This window comes from Suricata suricatta, chromosome 1, assembly GCF_006229205.1.
Source record: "Suricata suricatta isolate VVHF042 chromosome 1, meerkat_22Aug2017_6uvM2_HiC, whole genome shotgun sequence".
Taxonomy (NCBI): domain Eukaryota; kingdom Metazoa; phylum Chordata; class Mammalia; order Carnivora; family Herpestidae; genus Suricata; species Suricata suricatta.
The window spans coordinates 6853034-6876161 of NC_043700.1; the positions used below are offsets into that span (position 1 = coordinate 6853034).

A 23128-nucleotide genomic window follows, 5' to 3' on the forward strand; every position below is an offset into this window, starting at 1 on the left:
GCAGTTTTATTAAATATGCTCAGATCTTTTACCCTTCTACAGAATTTTCTCTATTTCATCAGATATTGAGATTCATTACTTAAAGTTTTCCATTATCATTATGGATCTGTATATTTATCCTTTAATACCATTATTCTTGCTTTTTATGTTTGAAAGTCCTGTCATTTGGGTGCAGACAGTTTTAGGACTGTCCTGTCATTTGGTCAAATCTACCCCTTTATTCTTAAGTAATGTCCGACTGTCTCTCTAGTAATATATCTTGCCTTAAAATTTGTTTTAGTAATTATAATTTAATAATTAAAAAATAAAAGTATTTATATAACTATAACAGCTGTCCTTTGGTTAGTAATTTTCTAGTATATAATTTTCTGTTTTTGACTTTCAACCCTTCTATAACTTATAATAAAGTATGACTCTTATAAAGAGTGTATGGTTGAGTTTTTTTTAACATAGTGTCCAATTTTACTTGTAAATTTAATCCACTCTTATTTAATGTTTGAGAAGTGCCGGGTGGCCCAGTCGGTTAAGCTGATCTTCTCTCAAATATAAACATTAACAAAACTAATAATATATAACTGTTACAATTTGATTTACATGTATAATCAAACTTTGTTTTCTGGTCCACAAAATTTTTATTAATTATGTTCTCCTTTGATTCATTTACTAGTCTGTTTATTTATCATTCTTTTTGTAGTTACACCAGAGATTCCAAGATGTAACTTTGACTCATTACAGTTTAATAGAAATGAGTGATTTTACCTCTCCATTGATCCTAACTCCGTTTAACCTGCTCTCACTTTTTGTGTTACTGTTTCATAGAATTGAGTGCTATAAATGTTTTTTTTTTACACAATTAATTTTTTTTAACATATGCAATTATTTTCCGTCATTTACAATACAGTAGTTACAATGATACTCCAAACAGAAAAGCAAAGTAAAAAATCAAAACCCTCACTTCTATTTCATGTAATTAGACTTATACAGAAATTAGAAGGTTAGGTACCAACTAGTTAATCACCTAATTTCACAGCTATCTGAAGTGGCTGATGTAATAAAGCAGCTTATCTATGATACATTCAAGATACATGATACAATTTATTACTTGCCCATAAGCTAAAACACAGCCTGCTTAATACCTTTCCTTAAATTTCACCTCTATACTACAGTATACTTGAGGTCCATGCAAAAAAGTAGCTACTTTTTATATAGGAAATGGATCATTAAGTCTTTGGTGCTGTGGTATATATACACAATGGAGTACTACATGGCAATGAGAGGGAATGACATATGGCCATTTGTAGGAAAGTGGATGGACCTTGAGAGTGTCATGCTAAGTGAAATAAGTCAGAGAGAGAAGGACAGAAACCATATGTTCACACTCATAGGTCTAACAGGAAATTTTCAGAATGATCTAGCTTCAAGAAAAGCAAGCAGTGAGTAGTGCTTAAGAAAGATTGATTCAGTATCTAATGGATAGTTGATACCTGTCACAACACAGCATTTTATATACTGTTAAGTGAAACTGCAATACAATCTAAGTGTATTTGGGGAGTGTTTGCTGTATAATTGGATTTAATGAAATGTTTCGAGGTGCAGTAGGCAGGACTTTGAGTAGATAATGAAAGAAAATGCAAAATGCTTATTGATTTATGATGTAGTTTCATCTTAGCTTGGGCAAAGCATGCAGTATTTAATACATAGTAGCAGAATATTTACTATTGAAGCTTGAAAAGATGTGGGTTCTTTGTGTGCAACCTTTCATTTATGCATGTGAGAGGGTTATCGTTTTTTTTTTAAATATTTTTACATTGTAGTACTTATTTTGCTTGTTGGTGGTGTTTGCTTATTTAATACATTCTGTCAAGGACAGAAATTACATGCTGGGTTTTTTTTTTTTCTTTCCCCCCTAGGGAGTGTGTCTTGGGTTTTTCCCTTATTATTTTCTTTACTTTTTTTCCCTCTTCTTTTTATGTTGGTGGGGGTGGTTATGTTTAAGTGCTATAAATGTTTTAAACTTCAAAAGATATTAAAATTATTGTCTTGTATAGTTAGTATCTATTTCTATTCAACCGCCTATTTCCTCTTTCTGATGATCTTTGTTATCTCTAATATTTTCATCTTTCTGCCTGGGATCATTTTCCTCCTGCCTAAAGAATTCCCTTTAATATTTTTCTAGGTTGGGGCTGGCTGGCAATAAATTTCTTAGTTTTTGTATTATGAAAATACCATAATTTTTGCCTTCAGGTTTATTTTCACTGGGTGTAGTATTCTAGGTGTGTAGTTATTTATTTCTCGTAACTTTAAAAATGTCATTCCATTATCTTTTGACTATTATTTCAATTGATCTTTGACAATATTCTGACCATATTAAAGATTTTTTTTCTTTGGCCATGGTTTTCAGCATCCTACTGTGGTATGCCTAAAGTTGTACTTTAACTTACCTCAGTTGGTATTTGGTGAGCTCTAGGAACTTGATTTTTTTAAATCAATTTTAGAAATTTCTCACTCTTTTTAAATAGTAATTTTTTAATGTTTATATTAGAGAGAGAGACAGACAGATAGACACAGGATCTGAAGCAGGCCCCAGGCTCTGATCTGTCAGCACAGGGCCCACTGCGGGGTTCGAACCCACAAAGCATGAGATCATGACCTGAGTCAGTCAGATGCTTAACTGACGGAGCCCCCCAGGTGCCTCTAATTATTGGTTCTCTTATGCTTCCTCCCCCTTACAGACCCCATTACATCTGTGATTAGCTTTCCAGCATACCCTCTCTACTTATGCTCAGTTTCTCTCTCTCATTTCCCTCTGCAGTAGTTTTGGTATATACTAGCCATTTATGCTCCATGGCGCTAATACTTCTTCTGTGTCTAATCTGCCAATGAACGCATCTACTGAGATGTGAATTTCAGATATCGTGTCTTTCAGTGTGAGTATCCATCATATTTTTACTTTGTATATATTCTATCCTCTGGTAAAAATATGTCATTTTTCGTCTATTTTGTTTGTAACCACACCTTAAAAATCCCATGTGACTGAAACTAAGAAGTATTCTGTGTACGTTATCACTTTGTTACTAATTAGAGTCCTTAAAAACTGAAGTGCTGTCAGCAGTACTGATTTGTTGTAGTTCAAGGGTGAGCTTTGAAATTGTTTTGAAATTTAAGCTTTCACCTGGCTCTTTGGAGGTGGCTGTTTAATACTTTAAAGGTCTGGTCAAAGCATGAGATGTTTGGGCGGGAGCTGTGTGAAGCTGCACATCTCTTCAGGTGTGGGGGGGGGTGGAGAGGTCAGGTGCACATTCCCCGAACAGCAGGAGTTAGGGAGTTAGGGGGTCCCGGAGGGATGTGACTTTGATGCCAGTCATCAGGTAACCTTGGTGTTCTCTGGACCCCCAAACACAGCTCCCAGTTCAGTCCGTCTCAGTCCCCTTCAGCTTGTCGAGGAAGGCTTCAGTTTTTCCTCATTTCTTGTGAAATCATTCTTTGTGTTCATCTTCCTCATTTGTCTGTCCCTGACATTGTTTCTAAAAATACTTGAGGATTAAAGAAGTATTAGTACTGTGTCCCAGCGTCAGAGACTTAAGTTAATGTGTCCTAAAATACCGTGGCTGGGAGTGTAAGTGAGGCCGGAAACTCTGGGAAGTGAAGAGTCCAAGGTAGAAAACACAATCCAATTCTACAGTATCATCATGTGGACATGTTCATTTCGGGTTTTTTTCCCCTTTTAATTTTGTTAGTATTGGAAAGCACTGCTGTGAATTCTTAGTGTATAATTTTTGAAATTTAGATTATATATCTGACAGCAGAAATGTGCAGTTTAGTGTTTTGTACCAGCAAAATGTGCTCATTAGCCAAATTAGCATAAAAGAAACATTGTAAGCTTTCAGAAATTCCCCCTCCTGGCTCCTCTTTGTCACTACCTCCTCATCTCCCCAAAGAAAACGCTGTCAGGCCTTCTAATAGCAGAGATTAGCTTTGCTTGTATTTCAGCCTTCTACCAATGGTACCATGCAAGATGTTTGACCTTCAGTTGTCCTTACATTGTAGGGTTTATCCACTGTATTGTGTATAATTCATCTTACTTAGTACCTAAGTCCCAGCGTGTATTACAGTTTTTGCCTCCCAGATTGAGGGATCTGGTTCCTAGGGGAGATTTGTGTGTCTCCCCCTCCCTGACCCTTCTCGGTGGCGGCCAAGGCCGCCGTGTGTCCGTGGTTGGGGTTGCGTAGGAGGACTGTTTGCATCCCCTCAAACTGCGGCAGATCTGTGCTTTGTTTCGGGACAGGGTGGGAGCCCGAGGTGCTGTCTGGCCCATCCCCAGCGCAGATGGCTTTTGGCGCCTCCCGTCTCCCGCAGTTCCTGGGGTTCAGGAGGAGGATTCTCCATACCTTCCTGGAGGCAGATCCGGTTTGCATTTTCTCTCCCCGCCATTTTCCCGGAGAGTGAGGGTGTTCCTTTCCTCTTTCCTAGTAGTTGAAGGATTTGTTTTCTGTGAGAGAAGGATTCAGGGTACATACATTGTTTCGTGTCTGCCAATGGTCCACAGCCCCTTGTGTCCTGCACGTCAGAGCCACCAGGGGGCCCATCCTGTCTTTCTCCTAAGCATGCAGCTGAGGCTTGTGCAGAAGTTCTTAGAAATGAGTACAAACTCAGCTTACATCTGGGACTTCTCTTGGTTTGTTTGTTTAATGTTTATTTATTTATTTTGAGAGAGAGAGAGCAGGGGAGGGGCAGAGAGAGAATCCCAAGCAGGCTCCGTGCTGCCCACACCAAGCCCGATGCAGGGCTCAAACTCATGAACCGTAAGATCATGACCTGAGCCGAAATCAAGTCAGGTGCTTAACCGACTGAGCCACCCAGGCGCCCCGTGGGACATGTATTTATTTTAGACTGATGTGTGCTCTCTCAAAAATAAATAAACATTAACAAAAACTAAACTGATGTTGTAGTTCACCTTGGCCTTTAGGAATTAATGACCATTTTATCTGATTTTTTTCTTACCTGTTTTTGTGGCAGTCACTTCTTTCTCTCTTGCCTTGTCAAAGGTGGAGCCATTAGGATGTCCTTTCTCTTCCAACAGGGGCTTGTTATTCTTTGCAGTTTTCTCAACTGCTTTCTAACCTGGCAATGGAATGTCCTCCTTCTCCAGAGAATATACACTTTGCTTTTGGAGAGTAGTTGGGTAGGGATGATCAGCTTAATCCGATTGTTGGGTGAATTTATTTGGAGCTGCGCCTCAGCCTTTGTAGGGGGTGGGCTCATTCCATTTCATTCTGAGTCTTAAGAGCTGGACCTAGGCAGTTGTCACTGAAAGAACACCATCATTAGATCCCTTTTCCCCTAGGTAGCACCTGAACTCCAGTTCCCCCCTCGGGCCCTGTGAGAGTTCCAGCAGGTCCCCATCTCTTGTTAGCCGTTTAGGGACCGCTTTTGTAGGCAGATCTTACTGGCGAAGCAGTAGCCTTCCTGGCCCCCTCCCCACCAAAGAAAAAGTGCCTGGCTAGACCCTTTGGACTTCCCTTGGGGCTCCTTTTTTTAGTTTGAGGTTTTACATATTTTTATCCAGCTTTTCTAGTTGTGTTTGGTAGGAGATTTGGATATATGTGTATACACACACGTATGTATATGCAAGTGTGTATGTGTGTGTGTGTGTACGTCTGTATATACACATTTGTCTGCCATTGCTGCGATTCAAGGTCTTAAAAGTGATCATCTTTTAAACATACAGAATCATTCTAAAAATATATATATAGACTATTTGGAGCATATTGAATAAACTTTGTATCTGCTCTCTAACTCAAACTTCCTCTTGACATTTTAAAAAATGTTTATTTACTTTTGAGAGAGAGAGTGGGAAAAGGGACAGAGAGAGAGGCGGGGAAAAGAGCCCCAAGCCAGCTCTGCGCTGTCAACACAAAGCCCAGCCTGGAGCTCGAACTCACAGACCATGAGATCATGACCTGAGTGAAACCTAAAGTGGGGTGCTTAACCAACTGAGCCCCCCAGGTGGCCCCTCGACCTCCTTAGGTAGAGTTAAATCTTGTCGGGACGGACAAATTGTCTAATAGGATGCTTTTGTGGCCTGCCTTGGGCCGACCCCTCAAGGGGCGTGTCCTGTCCGAGCACAGGAAGGGTAAGCAGACAGGTGACTCCAGGTCTCTGTCACTGTGGGCAGCGCCTTCAGCAGGAGGCACGTGTGCGCTTCCCGGCCCTGGTCCTCTCCCCCACCCCACCCTGCCCTGACTCTCGAGGGCGGATACAGGCAGATAAGAACATAATTGTGAATGGTGCCATTATTTTATACCTGACTCTGCCCTGTTTCATTGACCAATCAACGGCTGGTGCCTATTTCACATGTTAACTTGGTTTGTTAGGAAGTTCAAAATAATTACGGTTTCTGTCTCGTAAGATGGTAGAGACAGGGGCTCACTAAGCACCGGAAACTGTGGTGCAGTCGGCAACAGGACATCACTTGGAGGGGTGAATTTAGTACAGAGAGAATCGCCTGCAAACTGCATTTCAGAGGATTAAGCCAATTGTTGGTCTGGGGTAAAACTGGATGACCAAACCTAAACTTTCAATCAAAACAGCCATCATGGAGACCAAACTGTAGAGAAGGCAAAATGGGTCACTTTACTCTCTTTAGGACTTTAAACAGGCACAAGGAAATGAAAACATTGTCAGGCTTGGACAGAGGAGAGCAGAAGTAAACATTTCAGGACGTGGTATAAGAGGTTCACGTGAAATCACAACCAGAGAAGTGTTGCTATGATTTCTAGGCGAGGGGCTGCTGACGTGTGTTTTGATTTTAATCCTCGTATTTGTAGTAGGACTGGCAGAAAGGACCAGCTTCTAGGAATGAGAGCAGGGATCTACTCTATTTAGTTAAAATTGCTGCATCGTCTAGTTGATCCTAGAGTTACAAAGCACTTCTAAGCACCGGAGAGGCGTAACAAAATGGAAACATTGCATGTGTATGGACGGATTACGCAGCATGCTGTTTCCTAACGATTCCTAAAGGTTGAAAAAAATAACATGAGATAACTCAGATTCCTTATATAAATAATTATTTCTTGATATGGTTAATTTAAAAAATCCAATCTCTTAAAACTTTTGCCAAGGACGTAGATAGTCATAACTATGAATCTTGCAATTTCCCACAGTCAGTAGACCCTGATTTCCTAGTGTGGGTCAGATGAGAACGTTGATTTAATTTATCTCCATGGGGTGTGAGTCTCACACAGGAGACAATGCATCCGTTAGTAATGCCACACAAGTACTTTGTTACAGGCCACTCCAGAACCCAGAGCCCATGCAGGGCTCAAACTCACAAACCGTGAGATCGTGATCTGAGCTGAAGTCGGGTACTTAACCAGCAAGCCACCCAGGTGCCCTGCAAGATCATATTTCATCTGGGATTACATGATGTGAAATATTTTACTTTTCTTAATTCTTGTAAATATGGTAAATACTGCTTGTGGAAAAAGATCACAAAATAAAACATCCAGACTATTGTGTGCCTATAAACAAGGTGATTTGCAATGGTATAATAAAAATACCTGTGGCTGGTATGATAATAAAATATTTTCGTCAATGCAAGTTGGCTCTTAATTTTACACTTAAAACCATTTCTTAAATGATTTGGTTAGCCATCTCCCTATAAGGAACTGAACAGTAATCCTATTTCATTTGTTGCTGAGTACATGATTTGTCACTTGCATACATTTCTTTCTGATTTTCAGTAATACGTACCTTCAGGTCATGTGAACTGCCATTAATTGACAAACTGTTCTTGCAAAATGGAGGGTGTCCATTCACTAAACATTTTGTATCTTCTATACAAGTATGAATAAGGCAAATCCCTTTGCCTTAGAGAACTCACACTGTGTCTACACAAACAATCACTATCCCAAAGAAACAAATACATGAATAAAGGCACACAGATAAGGGATTTGGTACATTTGAGAAAGTCTTCAAAGAAGAGTTTTTAAGTTCTGTCTTAGAAAACCATAAATATCAAAGGGCTTATTATTCACAGGGGAAGGGGTCAGGGGAGGACCGCTCGGGCAAAAGCATTTAAAAACTTGCAGAGGGCCATGACGGTATAGAATGTGTTTAACAATTGCAATGCAAGCAGGAAATGAATAGATAAATTATTTTATTAGTTTATACAAGACACGATGGTGGGTTTCACCAGAACAGTGGCATTATGCTTCTGAAGAGAGGTTAAACATGGCTTGATAAGACTTGGTGATCACATGCAGTGGGACGGAGAGAGGAGGGCAACGAACAGGGAGCGTGCGATGTTTTCCCCTCCGGTTACTGCCAGAACATAGTGCTGGTCACTGAACCGGGGAGTGCAGGACAAAGTACAGCATCCTGAGAGGTGGTTGAAAGGAGCCCAGAGTCAGGGAGGTCACCAAGACGTGGACACGTTAAACGGGAGATTACATCAGTCCTGAGACCCCCTGTGCAAGGGGGAGCCTGCTCCCAAGCACTGTGACCTGCCGCTTCGAGCAGGTGTCTGAACATGTTCCCAGAGGAGAAGGAAGAAGAGAGAGTCGCAAGAAGAGTCCCGTGCCGCATCTGATAAATTCTGAGGGCTGTTCTCAGTCGGCCCCGGTGCAATTCACATGTCCTGCATGCGCACCTTTATGCCAGCACGCATGCTGTGCCACTTTTTGGATATGAAGAGTGAAACACTCGAATCACCCAAATGGTGTCTTTTTTTTCCGGTCCCCTGCCCTTATTTCTTTTTTTCTCCACTGAGGTGTAACTCTGGTGAGGAAAAGATCAGTGGGACTCGTGTTGAGAAGCATGCCAGCATTGTAGAGGGCGTCTCGAAGTTCACGTGCCCGCATACCCAGCGAGTCTCGTATAGAGCGTGGCTAGGACATATCTTCCGGAAGTGAGTAAACCTAAAGACAAATCAAATTCATGTCGATATGAGCACTCTGAGGAGTGATGTGTGGCCTTACCTTTTTGAGGCACTTAGGTAACTAGCAGTCAGCTGAGTCTACAGTGATTTAACTCTCAAGTACAGAGCTGGAAGCAAATAGAAATACAGAACTGGTCTTGTCGTCCTGCACCTTTTAACCCAGAGGCTTTCTTCCCGGCTTTATCTCCAACTCCTAAGGTTGAGAATGGAGCTAATTTTCTCCTTCCTGTTGCTTTGTGCTTTCTTCGCATTCCTTACTTATAACTGGAGCGCTTTGAGAACTCACTTGCCTGCTTTGTGAAAAAGTTGAATCATATGTTTTTTAGAATGAAATCGAAAGTCTCACATTTGATAAAGCGTTCGTTGGTACTTGACAGCAGCATAATGATTATTTGATTTTCTTTCCTGTTTGAGTATGGGCTTACATTTTCTGGTTTAGCATTATTTTTATAGATACTGTTCTTTGTAAATTATTAAATCTTTTTCAGCTGAAATGTTTTTGTGCGTCCAGCTTCTTGTTCTGAACATTTCACAAGGCAGAATTTGGTAAAGCTTTTTGGTTGAAACACATTATTGTTACTTTAGGTGCTGACTGTTCCGATGCCGAGTTTCCAATTGCCTTCATTAAAGTAGAAACATTCTATGGCTTGGATGACTTACATTTCGAGTTGGTTTGATCAAGATGATTGGTATGAAGGACTACAAAGAGTAAGATCCATTTATGTTGTGATTATGATATTCTGTGGGTTTTGTTTTCTGCATTACTGTTCATGCGGCTGTATTTCTTTGTCATTTATTTTGAGGGCATTTTTTGTAACATTCTGAGGGCAAATAAAGAAAGATTTTGAAAGATTCAAAAGCAGAGGTAAGAAGATGATATGTAAATATAGTCATACCCCTACATTGAGGAAAAGACATTTTTTTTCCGTCCTGGTTTCAGATGAGTTCTTAATTTTTTCAGATTATCTTTAGGCTTTAAATATAGAATAGAATTCTTTTTCATGAGATTTATGGATCAAAGTAGTAATACTTTAACAAAATCATTTTACATAGAGAAAAACTTTTAGTGAACTGGAAGATGTACATGATAATACTACATATATATAATAATATTGTACAAGAAAACAAAAAAATTTCTGACGAGTGCAATGTTCTATTTGATGAATTTCTAGGCAATTAATTATGTTTCAAAAGGAGTTGGCATTGTTACTATGGCAACGTTTGTATCGTATTTTGAAAACAGCTATTCTGATCTATTATTGCAATAGTACAAAACTGCTATTTAAAATGCATCTAATCAAAACGGATTTTGTGTAAAATGACACCTCTGATTATTTTCACTTTTAATGGAAGGTTTTCTTAATCATGTAGATAAAGGCACTTTGTGGATTCCACCCCCCTTCCTCTCTCTCTCTTTCCTCTCTCTCTTTTTCCTTACACAGCCTGGATTTTTCCTTTTATTAGTCAGAGAACAAAGGAGCCAGAGTATCTCAGTGCAGCCTCACCAGCTGGTGCCTATCTTTGTTCGAGGGCAGACAAGACCAGAGATGGGCAGCACTGCCTTCTCCCTGCTCACTTCCTCGGGGTCCCGTTCTCAGCACTTCCACGAAAGACATTTCCCCAGTATTTTACTTCCTTTTAATTACCTCTTTCGTTGTAATTTCTCAGCAGTTTAAGTCCTCCTGCCTTTTGGGCTTTTCTTGAGGTTTTTTTTTTTTTTTTCCCCCCCAGCTCTGAAACAAGCTGGTGAACGTCTCTGGAGCCAGTTACTAGCAAACTCTGGGGACTGATCCTCCTCTCGTGGACCCTGAAGCATTCTTCAGGACACAAGTGGAGGGTCAGTGGGTAGCTCTTCATTCTGAACTTAGGTCCCCTCCATAAATGATGGAGCTGTCCCAGTGTGGGGCTTCCTAAGTGCCTCTGGACACAGATACCCCACAGCTCCTCTGTGTGGTGTGTGTGCATTTTAAATGTAGGAATACACGCACTTCTGATGTGGAACCAGAGGCTTTTCCCCCCAGTGTAGTCCCTGTATCCCTCAGTGGGAGGGCATAGGTGCTAGTCTAACGTGCTAAAATGCTTTTTACTAAAATTGGGTGTTCCTTTATGTAGTGACTTCAGGGTAACTCAGAGATTATGAGGATTCGAATTCTTTTCCTCCATCCTAATACCAGTCTGCTCTTTAAAACTACCACTGGCCTTTATAAATGAGTTCCTGGCTCCAAGACGTATTGTAAGAATTGCTGTCAGTATGTATAGATCAAGTTGGACCCTGAAATTACCATATTGTCTTCATGGGCTTAAGGGTATTCTGGCTCAGGGTTTGATCAGTTCTTACATAGACTCAGAAATTCCCGTGAAAGATCCTATTCTAAATAATGAAATCCTATTAATGAAATCTTATTTATGAAAATAAGTATGAAAATCCTAATTATGAAAATGAAATAATGAGATTCTATTCTAAATAATGAAAATTGGCACATGAATATTGACTAATTTCTTTAAGAAATCCAGCTTATTCTTTTTCAGATGATGTGTATGTGTATATATATTCTGTATAATCAGCACTTAGCATAGCAAATTTTTCAATAGAGTATTTTTAAGTGTTCACAGGAAAAGATGAGTTGGATTCTTTTTAGTTAAAATTGTAGTTTAGAAATGTAGTGTTTGAAAAATTGTATACAGGTAAGTTTGATCTTTAGGACAAAATTATGATAGAATTAATTTTGATATAATTAATATTTATGGCATATGTATATATTTCCACAGATACAAAGATGCATCTACATGAATTTAATTTTAATGTAGTTTTAGTTTTGGCAGTGTTGTAACTCTTGCTATATTTTAAGTTCCATTATGATTATTTCATATAAGCACACTCTTACATGTTCAAAAATGAACTTTAATATTATACAAATCTAATGTAAATATACTCTTATCGCTTGTTTTACTTTTTTGCATTTCATACACTTAATGTGTAGAGCAGCTCTGCTGTAATTATAATGTATGTGGGTGTGTTTCATAGGAGATGGATACAAAAAATTGAATTAGATTAAGAAGATAATATGTTTGCAAGTGGGCTGTTGCCACTGTCAGTTGCATGTGGGGTGACACAGTGCTCAGTCTGTGGTCCTGAATCCTTCATGAATCTCCATTATTCGGTCAGCATACTGACGGTTCAGTCAGCAAGTCAGCACTTCATCTTTAAAGTGCGCCTGTTGTTTCGGGGCCAGAAAGATGATGCTTTCTGAAGCAACAAATCTTTAGTATGGACATGGAAATTCTTAAGTCATCCATACAGACCCACACACACACACACACACACACACACACACACACACAAATGAAACATGTTCTAAAGTAAGGATACAAAAGGGTACATACAAATTTAACTTACATCAGCTAATATATATTTATTTTCCTGATTATGTGACATTTGTAAGATTTATATTTAAGATACAGATATATATTTTAGAATGCACTTGCAGTTGAACATTGCTCTTCTCAGTATTACGGAATCATTGTTTAACATCCATGCTGACAACAGAGATAACGCAAGCTTTTGGACATTTCTTTTCATCTCCTTCGCAATTGCAGATACCACTTTCTAAGAGCTATGGAGTATTACATATATTTTTAATAGTACTTTTGAAAAATATTGTAGAAGTTTCAAATACTGCCAGTTTAAGTATATAATTAAGATGTATAAGTGCAGTAGCATTTATATATTTAATGATGCATAATTTTAAAAAAATGTTATCCAGAATCCTAGATTTTTAAAATAAGTCACCATTTTGTTTTGTCCTGTTTATTATTAATGGCTGGTTTGGACAAGTTATTCAACTCTGAATTGAAAAAGGATTGAAGTTGTTAGACTCTAAGACTTATCGAAGCTACTTAGGAACAAGGTTCTACCATATTGGATGACAACATTGAAAGTTTTAGACTATCTAAATTTGGATATTAAAAAAATAGTAAATTCAAGATATAATGATAATTAATGTAAAGGTGTATTGACAAAATGGATTTTGAAGTATTTTTTTTAAATAGTTAGCAGAGGCCCTTTGAGTTTTTTTTTTTTTTAATATTTTTTATTTATTTTTGAGATAGAGAGAGAGAGAGAGCATGAGCAGGGAGGGGCAGAGAGAGAGGGAGACCAGAATCAGAAGAGGCTCCTGGCTCTGAGCTGTCAGCACAGAGCCCAGCGCAGGGCTCAAACCTGTGAACGTGAGATCATGACCTGAGCCAAGGTTGGAGGCTCAACGGATGAGCCACCAGGCACCCCACACTTTGAGTTTCTAGTCTGGCAGGTAAGGAGCTTAGAAGTCTTCACTCCGTCCTCAACATGATAAAAAGCTGAATGGACGGAAAAATCAACAACTCTTCTTAGATCTCTGAGAGAAGTGAGATCACAAGGCAGATTTCTTCTCCCACCACTGGAGAGGCTGACAGACGGTTACAAAAATTCACAACCTACTGGAGCAGAGACCTACCTGCCAAAACCTGTGCAGGAACCAGAGCCAGAGTAGGAAAGCCTGAATGATAACTGAGGAATTGCCGAGGCCCCTGTCACAAGTCTGCCTTTACCCCCGGGGTCTCTCCCAGGCCCTCCAGTGAAGACCAGGGAATATCCCCGCATTCCCTCCCCGCAGGGAGGTGAAGAGGAAGCGTTGGGAATTATGTCCAGCATTTTTGCCTTAGCAAGAATGTTCTCAGGAGGACCTGTTCTACCAGAGCCTAACTTGCTGGTTATTTCAGTCTGCCCTGTGCAGGGGGAGGGAAATAGCCAACTCCAGCCCGCTGTACCCGTCATGTCCCACCTCGGGATTAAAAACCCCCAAGAATCACTGGAAAAATTCACACTCCACAGGCATAGACCCACCAAAAGTCAGAGACGTAGTCTTATCATTTCGAATGTTTGCTCCTGTTCCCTCTCCTCCCGCAGTGGCCATTCGTTACATTACTGAAGGTCTGCGCACCGCGTTCCTGTGACCCTGTGTTCTCCTCTCAAGGAAAGATTACAGGGCACTCTAAATGGCAAAACAAAACACAAAACAAACACAACAAACAAACGAAAGACCAGAACAAGTTTAAAGGGAATTAAAAAAAAAAAACTTGTCGTAACCCGATGACACAAAGACAAAGGGTAGCATTCATTCACACACACACACACACACACACACACACACACACACACAGAAGCTATTATTATTCCTCCACAGAGGTTTCACAAACAAGACCGAAACATTAGAAAAACACTGAAAACACTTAATTGCTTTTTCTTAACTTTCACTCCCTGTGCTTTAAGGGTTTCTGCTTAGACTATTTTGTTTAATTCTTGCCCTAAAATCATCGATCACTCACTTGAGCACTGGACTATGCTAGGAATGCGTAGCGTGGTCGTCTCCTTCTAAATCCTGAGCACTGGACTACGCAGCTAATTCTGCATGGTCATCTCCTTATAATTCTTGAGCACTGGACTACGCAGCTAATTCTGTGTGGTCGTCTCCTTATAAATCTTGAACACTGGGCCACTGAGCTAATTCTGCGTGGTCGTCTCCTATCCTGAGCACTGGGCCACGCAGCTAATTCTGCGTGGTCGTCTCCTTATAATTCTTGAGCACTGGACTACGCAGCTAATTCTGCGTGGCTGTCTCCTTATAAATCTTGAACACTGGGCCACTCAGCTAATTCTGCGTGGTCGTCTCCTATCCTGAGCACTGGGCCATGCAGCTAATTCTGCGTGGTCATCTCCTATCCTCTAACCTCGGCCGTTACCTCTTTCTCTTCTTCTTTTCTTTGATCGGTTTCTTTACTGGATCCCTTCTCACTCAGCCCGTCTTTGGGCGCCAGTTGTCGTAACCCGTGGTCAGGGTCTCGTTGCTTTACTGAGCCCCACATTGGGCGCCAATTGTCATAACTCGATGGCCGGGCCGCTCGTCTGCGATCGGGGGTACCTGTTTCTTCGTCCGCCCCGACTGGCAGGGCGGAGAATCGTCCCAGGTCCTTCTCCTGAGGGAGGGAGAGAAAAAGGGGGCAGGAGAGGGAGATGCAAAGAGTAAAGACAGAACTCACAGTTTTCAGATCAGGCGAAAAAGTGCATTTATTCAAAGAACTGTTCTTTATATAGTCTTCAGGGGGGAAAACAAGGCAAACTGACCTAGACAGGATACAGAGTCAAATGCATATCAAAGAAGTGCCCCGACTTTGCTTCAGCAATCTTGGGGGATGGAGAACTAACACTGAATAGGGTTTTGATCTATTGTGTGCCTTGGCCACTCACATCTAGCTCAGCAAGACAGTCGCCAAAGTTATTTTGACCAGGAAATGGCAATCTCCAGCCTCCAGATGCAAATCTTGTTTACTGGCTCACTCAGCGGAGTGATAATCCTTGCCTGAGGCAGACTGAACTTGGCAGGGCCCCGACAAAAACCCACTTCAGAACAAGAGTCAGATATGGCAGGAATGTTGGAATGATCTGACCAAGAATTTAAAGAAACCATGATTATAGGCTAGGGCTTTAATAAAACAGACAATATACAAGAACAGTTGGATAATTTAAGCAGAGAGATGGAAATTCTAAGAAGAATCAAATAGAAGTGCTGGAGTCAAACACTGTACAGAATGAAGAAGGCCTGTCGTGAACTCATCAGTAGACTGGGTGTGGCCGAGGAAAGAATTTCTGAGCTTGATGAAAGGAGCATAGGGCCTTCCAGATCTGAAAAGAGAAAAAGAGTGGGGAAAAACAAAACAGAACGGAGTATCCAAGAACCGTGGGGCAGCTACACAGGCATCCCGTGCACAGATGTACGCGAAATATCAGAACAAGAAGAGAAAGGAACAGAAGCAACAGCTGAAGCAGAATCTCCCCCAGGCTAATGTCAGATCCAGGAAGCACAGAGGATACAAAACATGATAATGCCCCCAAAAATTATACCTATAAATCATATATTCAAACTGCAAAAAAAAAATCAGAGAAAAATCTTGAAAAAAGCCAAAGAAGCAAGGATAATAAGTAAATTCAACTTCTCAGAAACCATGAGAGCAAGAGAATGGAATGAAATATTTAGTGTTCAGAGAAATAAAATACCAGCCTAGAAATCTATACCCTGTGCAATTATCTTTCAGGAATGAGGGAGAAATAAAGATGTTATCAGACAAAAATTTGGGAATCTGTTGCCATCAGGGAATTTGTTGCAACAGATGTTAAAAGAAGTTCTTGGGAGAAGGTAAATGATACAGGTCAGAAGCTCTGATCTGTATAAACGAAGAATATTGGAGAATGTGTAATTAAAGGTAAAATAAAAACTCTTATTTTTCTTATTCTTAATTGATCTTGTTAACAAATAAGTGTGTTCACAATAAAATAGTAACAATGTATTTGATTAAGTATACTTTTATACAAACACACACACACACACACACACACACACACGCTATGTTGCTCATGTGTAAGTGAAATGAATGACAGTGATCCTACAGGGATGAGGAGAGGAATTAGGGATATCTTGTTATTGGAAGGTACCCATACTACCTGAGAAGTACTACCTTGAAAGTAGACTTGGATTAGTTGTAAATGCATAGTACAAAGTGTCTAGGATAGTCACACACAAAGAATTTTAAATGATACACAATTGATATGTTAAGAAAAAAATGAATCATATAAAATGTTCAGTTGAAACCACAAAAGGAAGAAAAAGTGTGGAAGACAAAAACAGGAACAAAGAACAAGAGGAACAAATTGAAACAGTAAAAATATGGTGGATACCAATCCAAGCACATAAGAATTAATTTGAACATTAATGCTCTAGTCGACTAACTAAAAGACAGAGACCCAACTATATGTGATCTACAAGTAACACACACATTAAAGATTAACACATATATAAAGAGTAAAGGAATGAAGAAAGATATACGATGTTAGCACTAATTAAAGGAAGTGAGTATATCTGTGTTAATTTCAGTCAGAGCAGAATTCACAGTAAGGATAAAGAGGGATAGTACATAGTGATAAATGGGTCACTACTCCAGGAAGACATCATAATCCTTAATGTGTATGTGCCTAATAACAGAACTATAATACATGAGGCAAAAATCAATAGAAATGCAAAGAAGAGTAGATGAGTGCACTATTATAGTTGGAGACTTTAACACTTTGTCAGATTCAACAGAGTTAGCAGACAGAAAATCGGTAAGAATGTAGCTGAATTCTAGCATATTCAGTCAACGGGATATAACTTACATCTGGAGAATACTTCATGCAAAAACAGATTGCACATTCTTCTCAAGCTCACATGGAACATTCACCTAGATAGACCATATTTTGGGCCATAAAACACATCTCAACAGCTTAAAAGTATAGAAATAATGTGAGGCCTCTTTTCAGGTGACATCAGTGGAATTAAACTAGAAATCAGTAACAGAAACATAACTTGAAAATCCCCAAATGTTTAGACACTAAGCAATAGTCATTTAAATAACACATAATCAAAGAATTCTTTTCTTTAGATTTATTTATTCATTTTGAGAGAGGGAGCACAAGCAGTTAAGGGGCAGAAGGAGGGAGAGATTCCCAAGTAGACTGTGCACTATCAGCACACAGACTGATGCAGGGCTTGAACGCAAAAGCCATGAGATCATGACCTGAGCCAAAACCAAGAGTCAGACATTTAACTTGATGGAGCCCCAGACACCCCAGAGAAGAATTTTTAAGAGAAATTTAAAAGTATTTTAAAGTAAATGAAATTGAAAATACGACTTAATGCAATTTATGGGAAACAGCAAAAGCATTGCTTAGAGGGAAATGTATAGCATTTAATGCATAATTAGAAAAGGAGGGTCTAAAATTAATCATCTAAACTTCTACCTTAGGAAACTAGAAAAAGAAGAGCAAACTAAATCCAAAGTAAGCTGAAGAAAAGAAATAATAAAAATTGGAGCAGAAATCAATGAAATTAAAAGTAGAAAATTAGAGAAAAGCAGGAAAACTAACTGCTGCTTTGAAAAGATCAGTAAAATCTAGAAGCCTTTAGCTAGACTAATTAAGAAGAAAAGAAAGAAGGAAAGACTTATTACTGATACCAGTGATGAAAGAGGGGACATCACTGCATAGCCTATGGACATTAAAAGGATAGTAGAGGAATCTTACAAATGATTCTGTACCTACAAATTTGATAACCTAGATGAAATGGACCAATTCTTTGAAGACACAATTTGCCAAAACTCACAGAGGAAAAATATGCAACCTGAATAGGCCTACATTTTAAAGAAATGGAATCAATAATCATGTTTTGCAATATTGTGGTTTATAAGAAATACATATTTGGTCATTCAGATGACCCAATTTCCCAAGTGTTGAGAGCCTTACATGTGTCTTGTTGGGTTAGCAAGGTGACTTTTAGAAATCACGTAAGGATGGAAGCTGATCGCTGGTGGAGCCAACCATTAGGTTGGAGGGGTGGAACGTTTAATCCTACCCTCTTGGCCTCCAGGGAGGGGAAAGGGCCTGGAGGTTGAGCGATTGCTCTGGCTGATGATTCAGTCATCCCTGCCTGTGTAGTGAAGCCTCCATGGAAACACAAAGGGAGGGGTTCCGAGGGCCCCAGGTTGATGAACTGTGCCCCACTCTGAGCAGAGGGAAGCTCCTTGCCCCTTCTCTCCCTCCATACTTTCTGATGATGACAGTTTTGTAGTAGAGGCTAAAGTCTGGGATTGTGATGCCCCCCATTTTGGTTTTCTTCCTCAATATTACTTTGGCTATTCGGGGTTTTTTATGGTTCCATATGAATTTGAGGATAGTTTGTTCTAGCTTTGAGAAGAATGCTTGTTCAACTTTGATGAGGATTGCATTGAATGTGTAAACTGCTTTGGGCAATAATGACATTTTCACCATGTTTATTCTTCCGATCCATGAGCATGGAATGTTTTTCCATTTCTTTGTGTCTTCTTCAATTTCCTTCATAAATCTTCTATAGTTTTCAGCATACAGGTCTTTTACATCTTTGGTTAGGTCTATTCCTAGGTATTTTATGGTTTTTCGTGCAACTGTGAACGGGATCTGTTTCTTGATTTCCCTTTCTGTTGCTTCATTTTTGGTGTATAAGAATGCAGCTGATTTCTGTACATTGACTTTGTACCCTGCAACTTTACTAAATCCATTGATCAGTTCTAGAAGGCTTCTGGTGGAGTTGATAGGATTTTCCATATAGAGTATCATGTCATCTGCACAAAGGGAAAGTTTGACTTCTTCTTTGCCAATTGTGATGCCTTTTATTTCCTTTTGTTGTCTGATTGCTGATGCTGGGACTTCCAACACTATGTTAAACAGCAGTGGTGAGAGAGGACATCCCTGTTGTGTCCCTGATTTCAGGGGGAAAGCTCTCAGGTTTTCCCCATTGAGGATAACATTGGCTGTGGGCTTTTCGTAAATGGCTTTTATGATGTTTAAGTAAACTTCTATCCCGACTTTCTCGAGGGTTTTTATTAAGAAGAGATGTTGTATTTTGTCAAATGCTTTTTCTGCATCTATTGACAGGATCATATGACTTTTTTCTTTTGTTAATGTGATGTATCACATTAATGGATTTGCGAATATTAAAACAGAGAGAGAGAGATGAACAGGCAGAGCAGAGAGGAGTCTCAGAGTAGTGAATCTCTACAACATGCGAAAACGGTGGGTACATGCCCTTCTGCGTTGGTCAGACCCTCCCTGCAGAGTGTAGAACACCAGGAGTGAGTCCTCATGTGAACCGTGGACTTGGGTTAGGACACTTTGTCCGTGTAGGTTCATTACTGTAACAAGTGCACCAATCCGATGGGGATATTGATAGTGCCGCAGGTTGTGCGTATTGGGGGCCAGGGAGTGAGTGGGAACTCCATAATCTTCCCTTTTTTTGTGAAACTAAAATTGCTCTAAAAACAGTTCATTAATTCAAAAAAAGTAGCAGCAGAAAGTAAATTTTTTAAATGATTCCATTTTACCTGCTTGTTTAAATCTTCTGTTTCTTTTCCAGATACAAACTCAAAATTTGTTTAAACATGTATTAGAAACCATTTTTACTTACATACAAACATTAATATTAATCATAGACTCCAAAGATAAAGTACAAAAGCCTATTTAATTCACACTGTGGTTGAAATAATACGTATTTTCAGTGACAAATAATGTTGTAACATTAGTAGTTAAAGTATATTTTAGAAAATTTGAGTGCTAGTGCCTGAGGAAATACAGGTACCAGAGAGGAGGAAAGAAGATTTTCATAGTTAAGAACTCAAAAGACTGAAGCACAGTTTGTTTGCCATGCTATTTTTCACTTCAAATAATGTTTTACTTTTTTTTAAAGAAGGCACTAGTTCCACTCAGATTAGGGGATTTATTATTTATTATTTTTTTAATGTTTATTTTATTTTTGTGCAAGAGAGACAGAACGTGAGCAGGGGAGGAGCAGAGAGATTGGGAGACACAGAATCCGAAGCAAGCTCCAGGCTCTGAGCTGTCAGCACAGAACCTGACGTGGGGCTCGAACCCACGAACTGTGAGATTATGACCTGAGCCAAAATCAGACACTGAACCAACAGAGCCATCCAGGTGCCCCAAGATTAGGGGATTTAATGGGATGAAGATAGATTTGAGGAAGGAGGAGGAAATAGAAGGAGGTCTTTTCTAGAAAATGGAAATATGAAACAGAAAAGATGTAAGGAAGAAAATAGTTTTACAAAAAAAATGAGATAATATAACTGACTAGAACTCATTAATTGCTGAGCATTAAAATAAAGGAGAATTACAGGTGTAGGGTCAGTACATCATTCCACCTGTAGTGAAGAGGAAGCAGGTAATAAAGAGACCGTTTTTTCCATGAGGGCACCAGGCATCCGTGGTTCAGAGTAGCTTGCTCTAAACCACCAGGTGGCAGCACAGAAAGAAAAGAGGCAGGTCACGGTGGAGGGTTCCTGGGGATATAAGGAACAGGTACCTGTTACAACTGTGTCACAGGTCAGACAAATATGTATTTCTGTGATTATGTTTCCTATATATGATATTTCAGATGTAGTATTAAGCCAATCACGTTTTGCTACTAAGATGGTGTAAAACTGTTGCGCAGCAGAAACAAAATACTGATGAAATGTTGTCTTGGGGATATGTTAGTCAACACGAACCAAATTTATTATCTCTCCCAGCTGTTTACTTAATTTTTCAAAAATATGTTAAGGTTATAATAGCTAGTTATATTTTCCTTACTTTAATCAAACATGAAATTGACAATAGAGAAAAACTTATACTTGCATGGTATGACTTTGTGGCATTAGTGTAGATTGTTTCATACTAAGAATCCTCATTTTTAGACCAAGATTTTTGACCATATTAAAGAAGACATTTAATAATGGCCTGGGTTCTGTCTTTAAAGAGGTGTCTTTGGCCAATTAATCTCTTCTTGAATGCCACTCATTAGGTAACTATACAGTGCAATATTCAGAGTAGGATTTTTGTCTTTGTGTTTTCACTGTATTCGGATTTTCAAAATGATTGTAGACTTACAAGCAGCCTCACTCTTAGTTTCCTCTTTTCCAGTCTCCCAGAAGAATTGAGTTTAGAGTTTACACAGAGATTCACAGAATCCCTTGGGCTGAGAGGAATGGCAGGGAAAGCTTAGTTCCGAGGGTTTCTGGTAGAAGAAGCGGAGAACTGGGCTTAGGTGCCCGAGGCCAGCTCATGCCCTCAGCTGGCTTGGAGCCGGGTCCCCATCCCTGTGTCCCAGCCAGGCTGATTCTGACCTCCAGGGCTGTTTACTCCACCGGCCTCCGTCCTGCCACATCAACAACTTGTAGCCCGTAGTTTCCAGCTTCCTTCTGTCTTCTCTGCACAGTGAACACTGTTGTTAGTGCAGCGTGTCTGCCTGCCCTGTGCACCTCAAGTGGCTTTTGTGAAGATGCGAGTCATTGTAACAATGGTGATGCTCTGTGGCAGAGGCCATGCGGCCCCCCCAATGGTGGCTCAGTGTTTTACTTCTGAATTTGCCACCTTGACTGTATTGCCAGTATTTAAACCTCAGTAGGTTTTACACAAAAATCTAGATTCCTCCATTTTTCTGTAGGGTTTCGTGCATCTGGCAACATGGGAGGAGGACCTTACCCAGTGGGCCTCCAGCCCTGTAAACACAACATACAGCTGCATTCCACGGTTATCTCCATGGGGCCTGGAGGGGCCCTGTTCCTTGGCCAGGTGTCATTTTTCATTTATAATCTCATGCTTTTCAAACTTCTGTTCCCTGTCTTGATGTCTCTAGATATTGGGAGATTTCAAGTCTTGGTCTCTGAAAGTATGCATAGAGATTAATAGTCCTCGTAAATTTTTTTTAAAGATGAAATGATAGATGTAAAATAATTAAGTTTGTCGCATAATGAAAATGACTGCTATTTCTCCACATCTGTTTTTCAAGGCAAGCATGTCCCAGGTAAGGCAAGTGGGCCTTCTTGCTGCTGGATGTCAGCCTTGGAACAAAGATGTTTGCGCAGCCCATGGAGACAGATTTGCGTACTGCGCTACCCTGGCCATCTATGTTTATCAGGTCAGATTCTATGGATTCTTTTTGATTTCCAAAATGTACGTAAAGTTAATATTTAAATAACACGTATTTTTAAAGCCCTGTGATATGAAAAACTTGATGCTTTTTGGTTTTACAAGTAAGGCTTTTAGAAAATGCTCATCTCCTAGTTTTAAATTACTAGAAGAATCTTCATTGATTTCACAGTCATTCATGTGCTGTTTCATTGAAAACAATTTCTTCAAGAATTAAAAGCTCCCCACTTATCTTTTTAAATTTTTAATGTTTGTTTACTTTTGAGAAAGAAAGACACAGAATACAAGCAGGGGAGGGTCAGAAAGAGAGGGAGACACAGAATCCGAAGCAGGTTCCAGGCTCTGAGCTGTCAGCACAGAACCTCATGTGGGGCTTGAACTCACAAACCGTGAGATCATGACCTGAGCTGAAGTTGGATGCTTAATCGACTGAGCCACCCAGGCCCCCCGAAAGCTCCCCATTTATGAGTGGTGAGCAAGTAGAATTTCATTCTTTTAAATTATATTCCCATGTAAATAATTGGAATTCATTTATTCATTTGTTTCAGACCTTGTTAGTAACTTTCACATGAGAAAACTTATCAGGGGAAGAATGGGCATCATCCATTAGAGAT

At 39.7% G+C, this 23128-nt stretch overlaps 1 protein-coding gene across 1 annotated transcript in view; it reads left to right on the forward strand.

Annotated features, from left to right (window-relative positions):
• Positions 1-9534: 9534 nt before the first annotated feature.
• WDR17 (WD repeat domain 17) overlaps positions 9535-23128 on the forward strand; it is an 82082-nt gene continuing 68488 nt past the window's right edge. The window contains exons 1-2 of the mRNA XM_029934016.1: positions 9535-9646; positions 22375-22503. Coding sequence (XP_029789876.1) covers positions 9581-9646; positions 22375-22503 — 195 coding nt within the window. The 5' untranslated portion in view covers positions 9535-9580. The remainder of the gene's footprint in view (positions 9647-22374; positions 22504-23128) is intronic.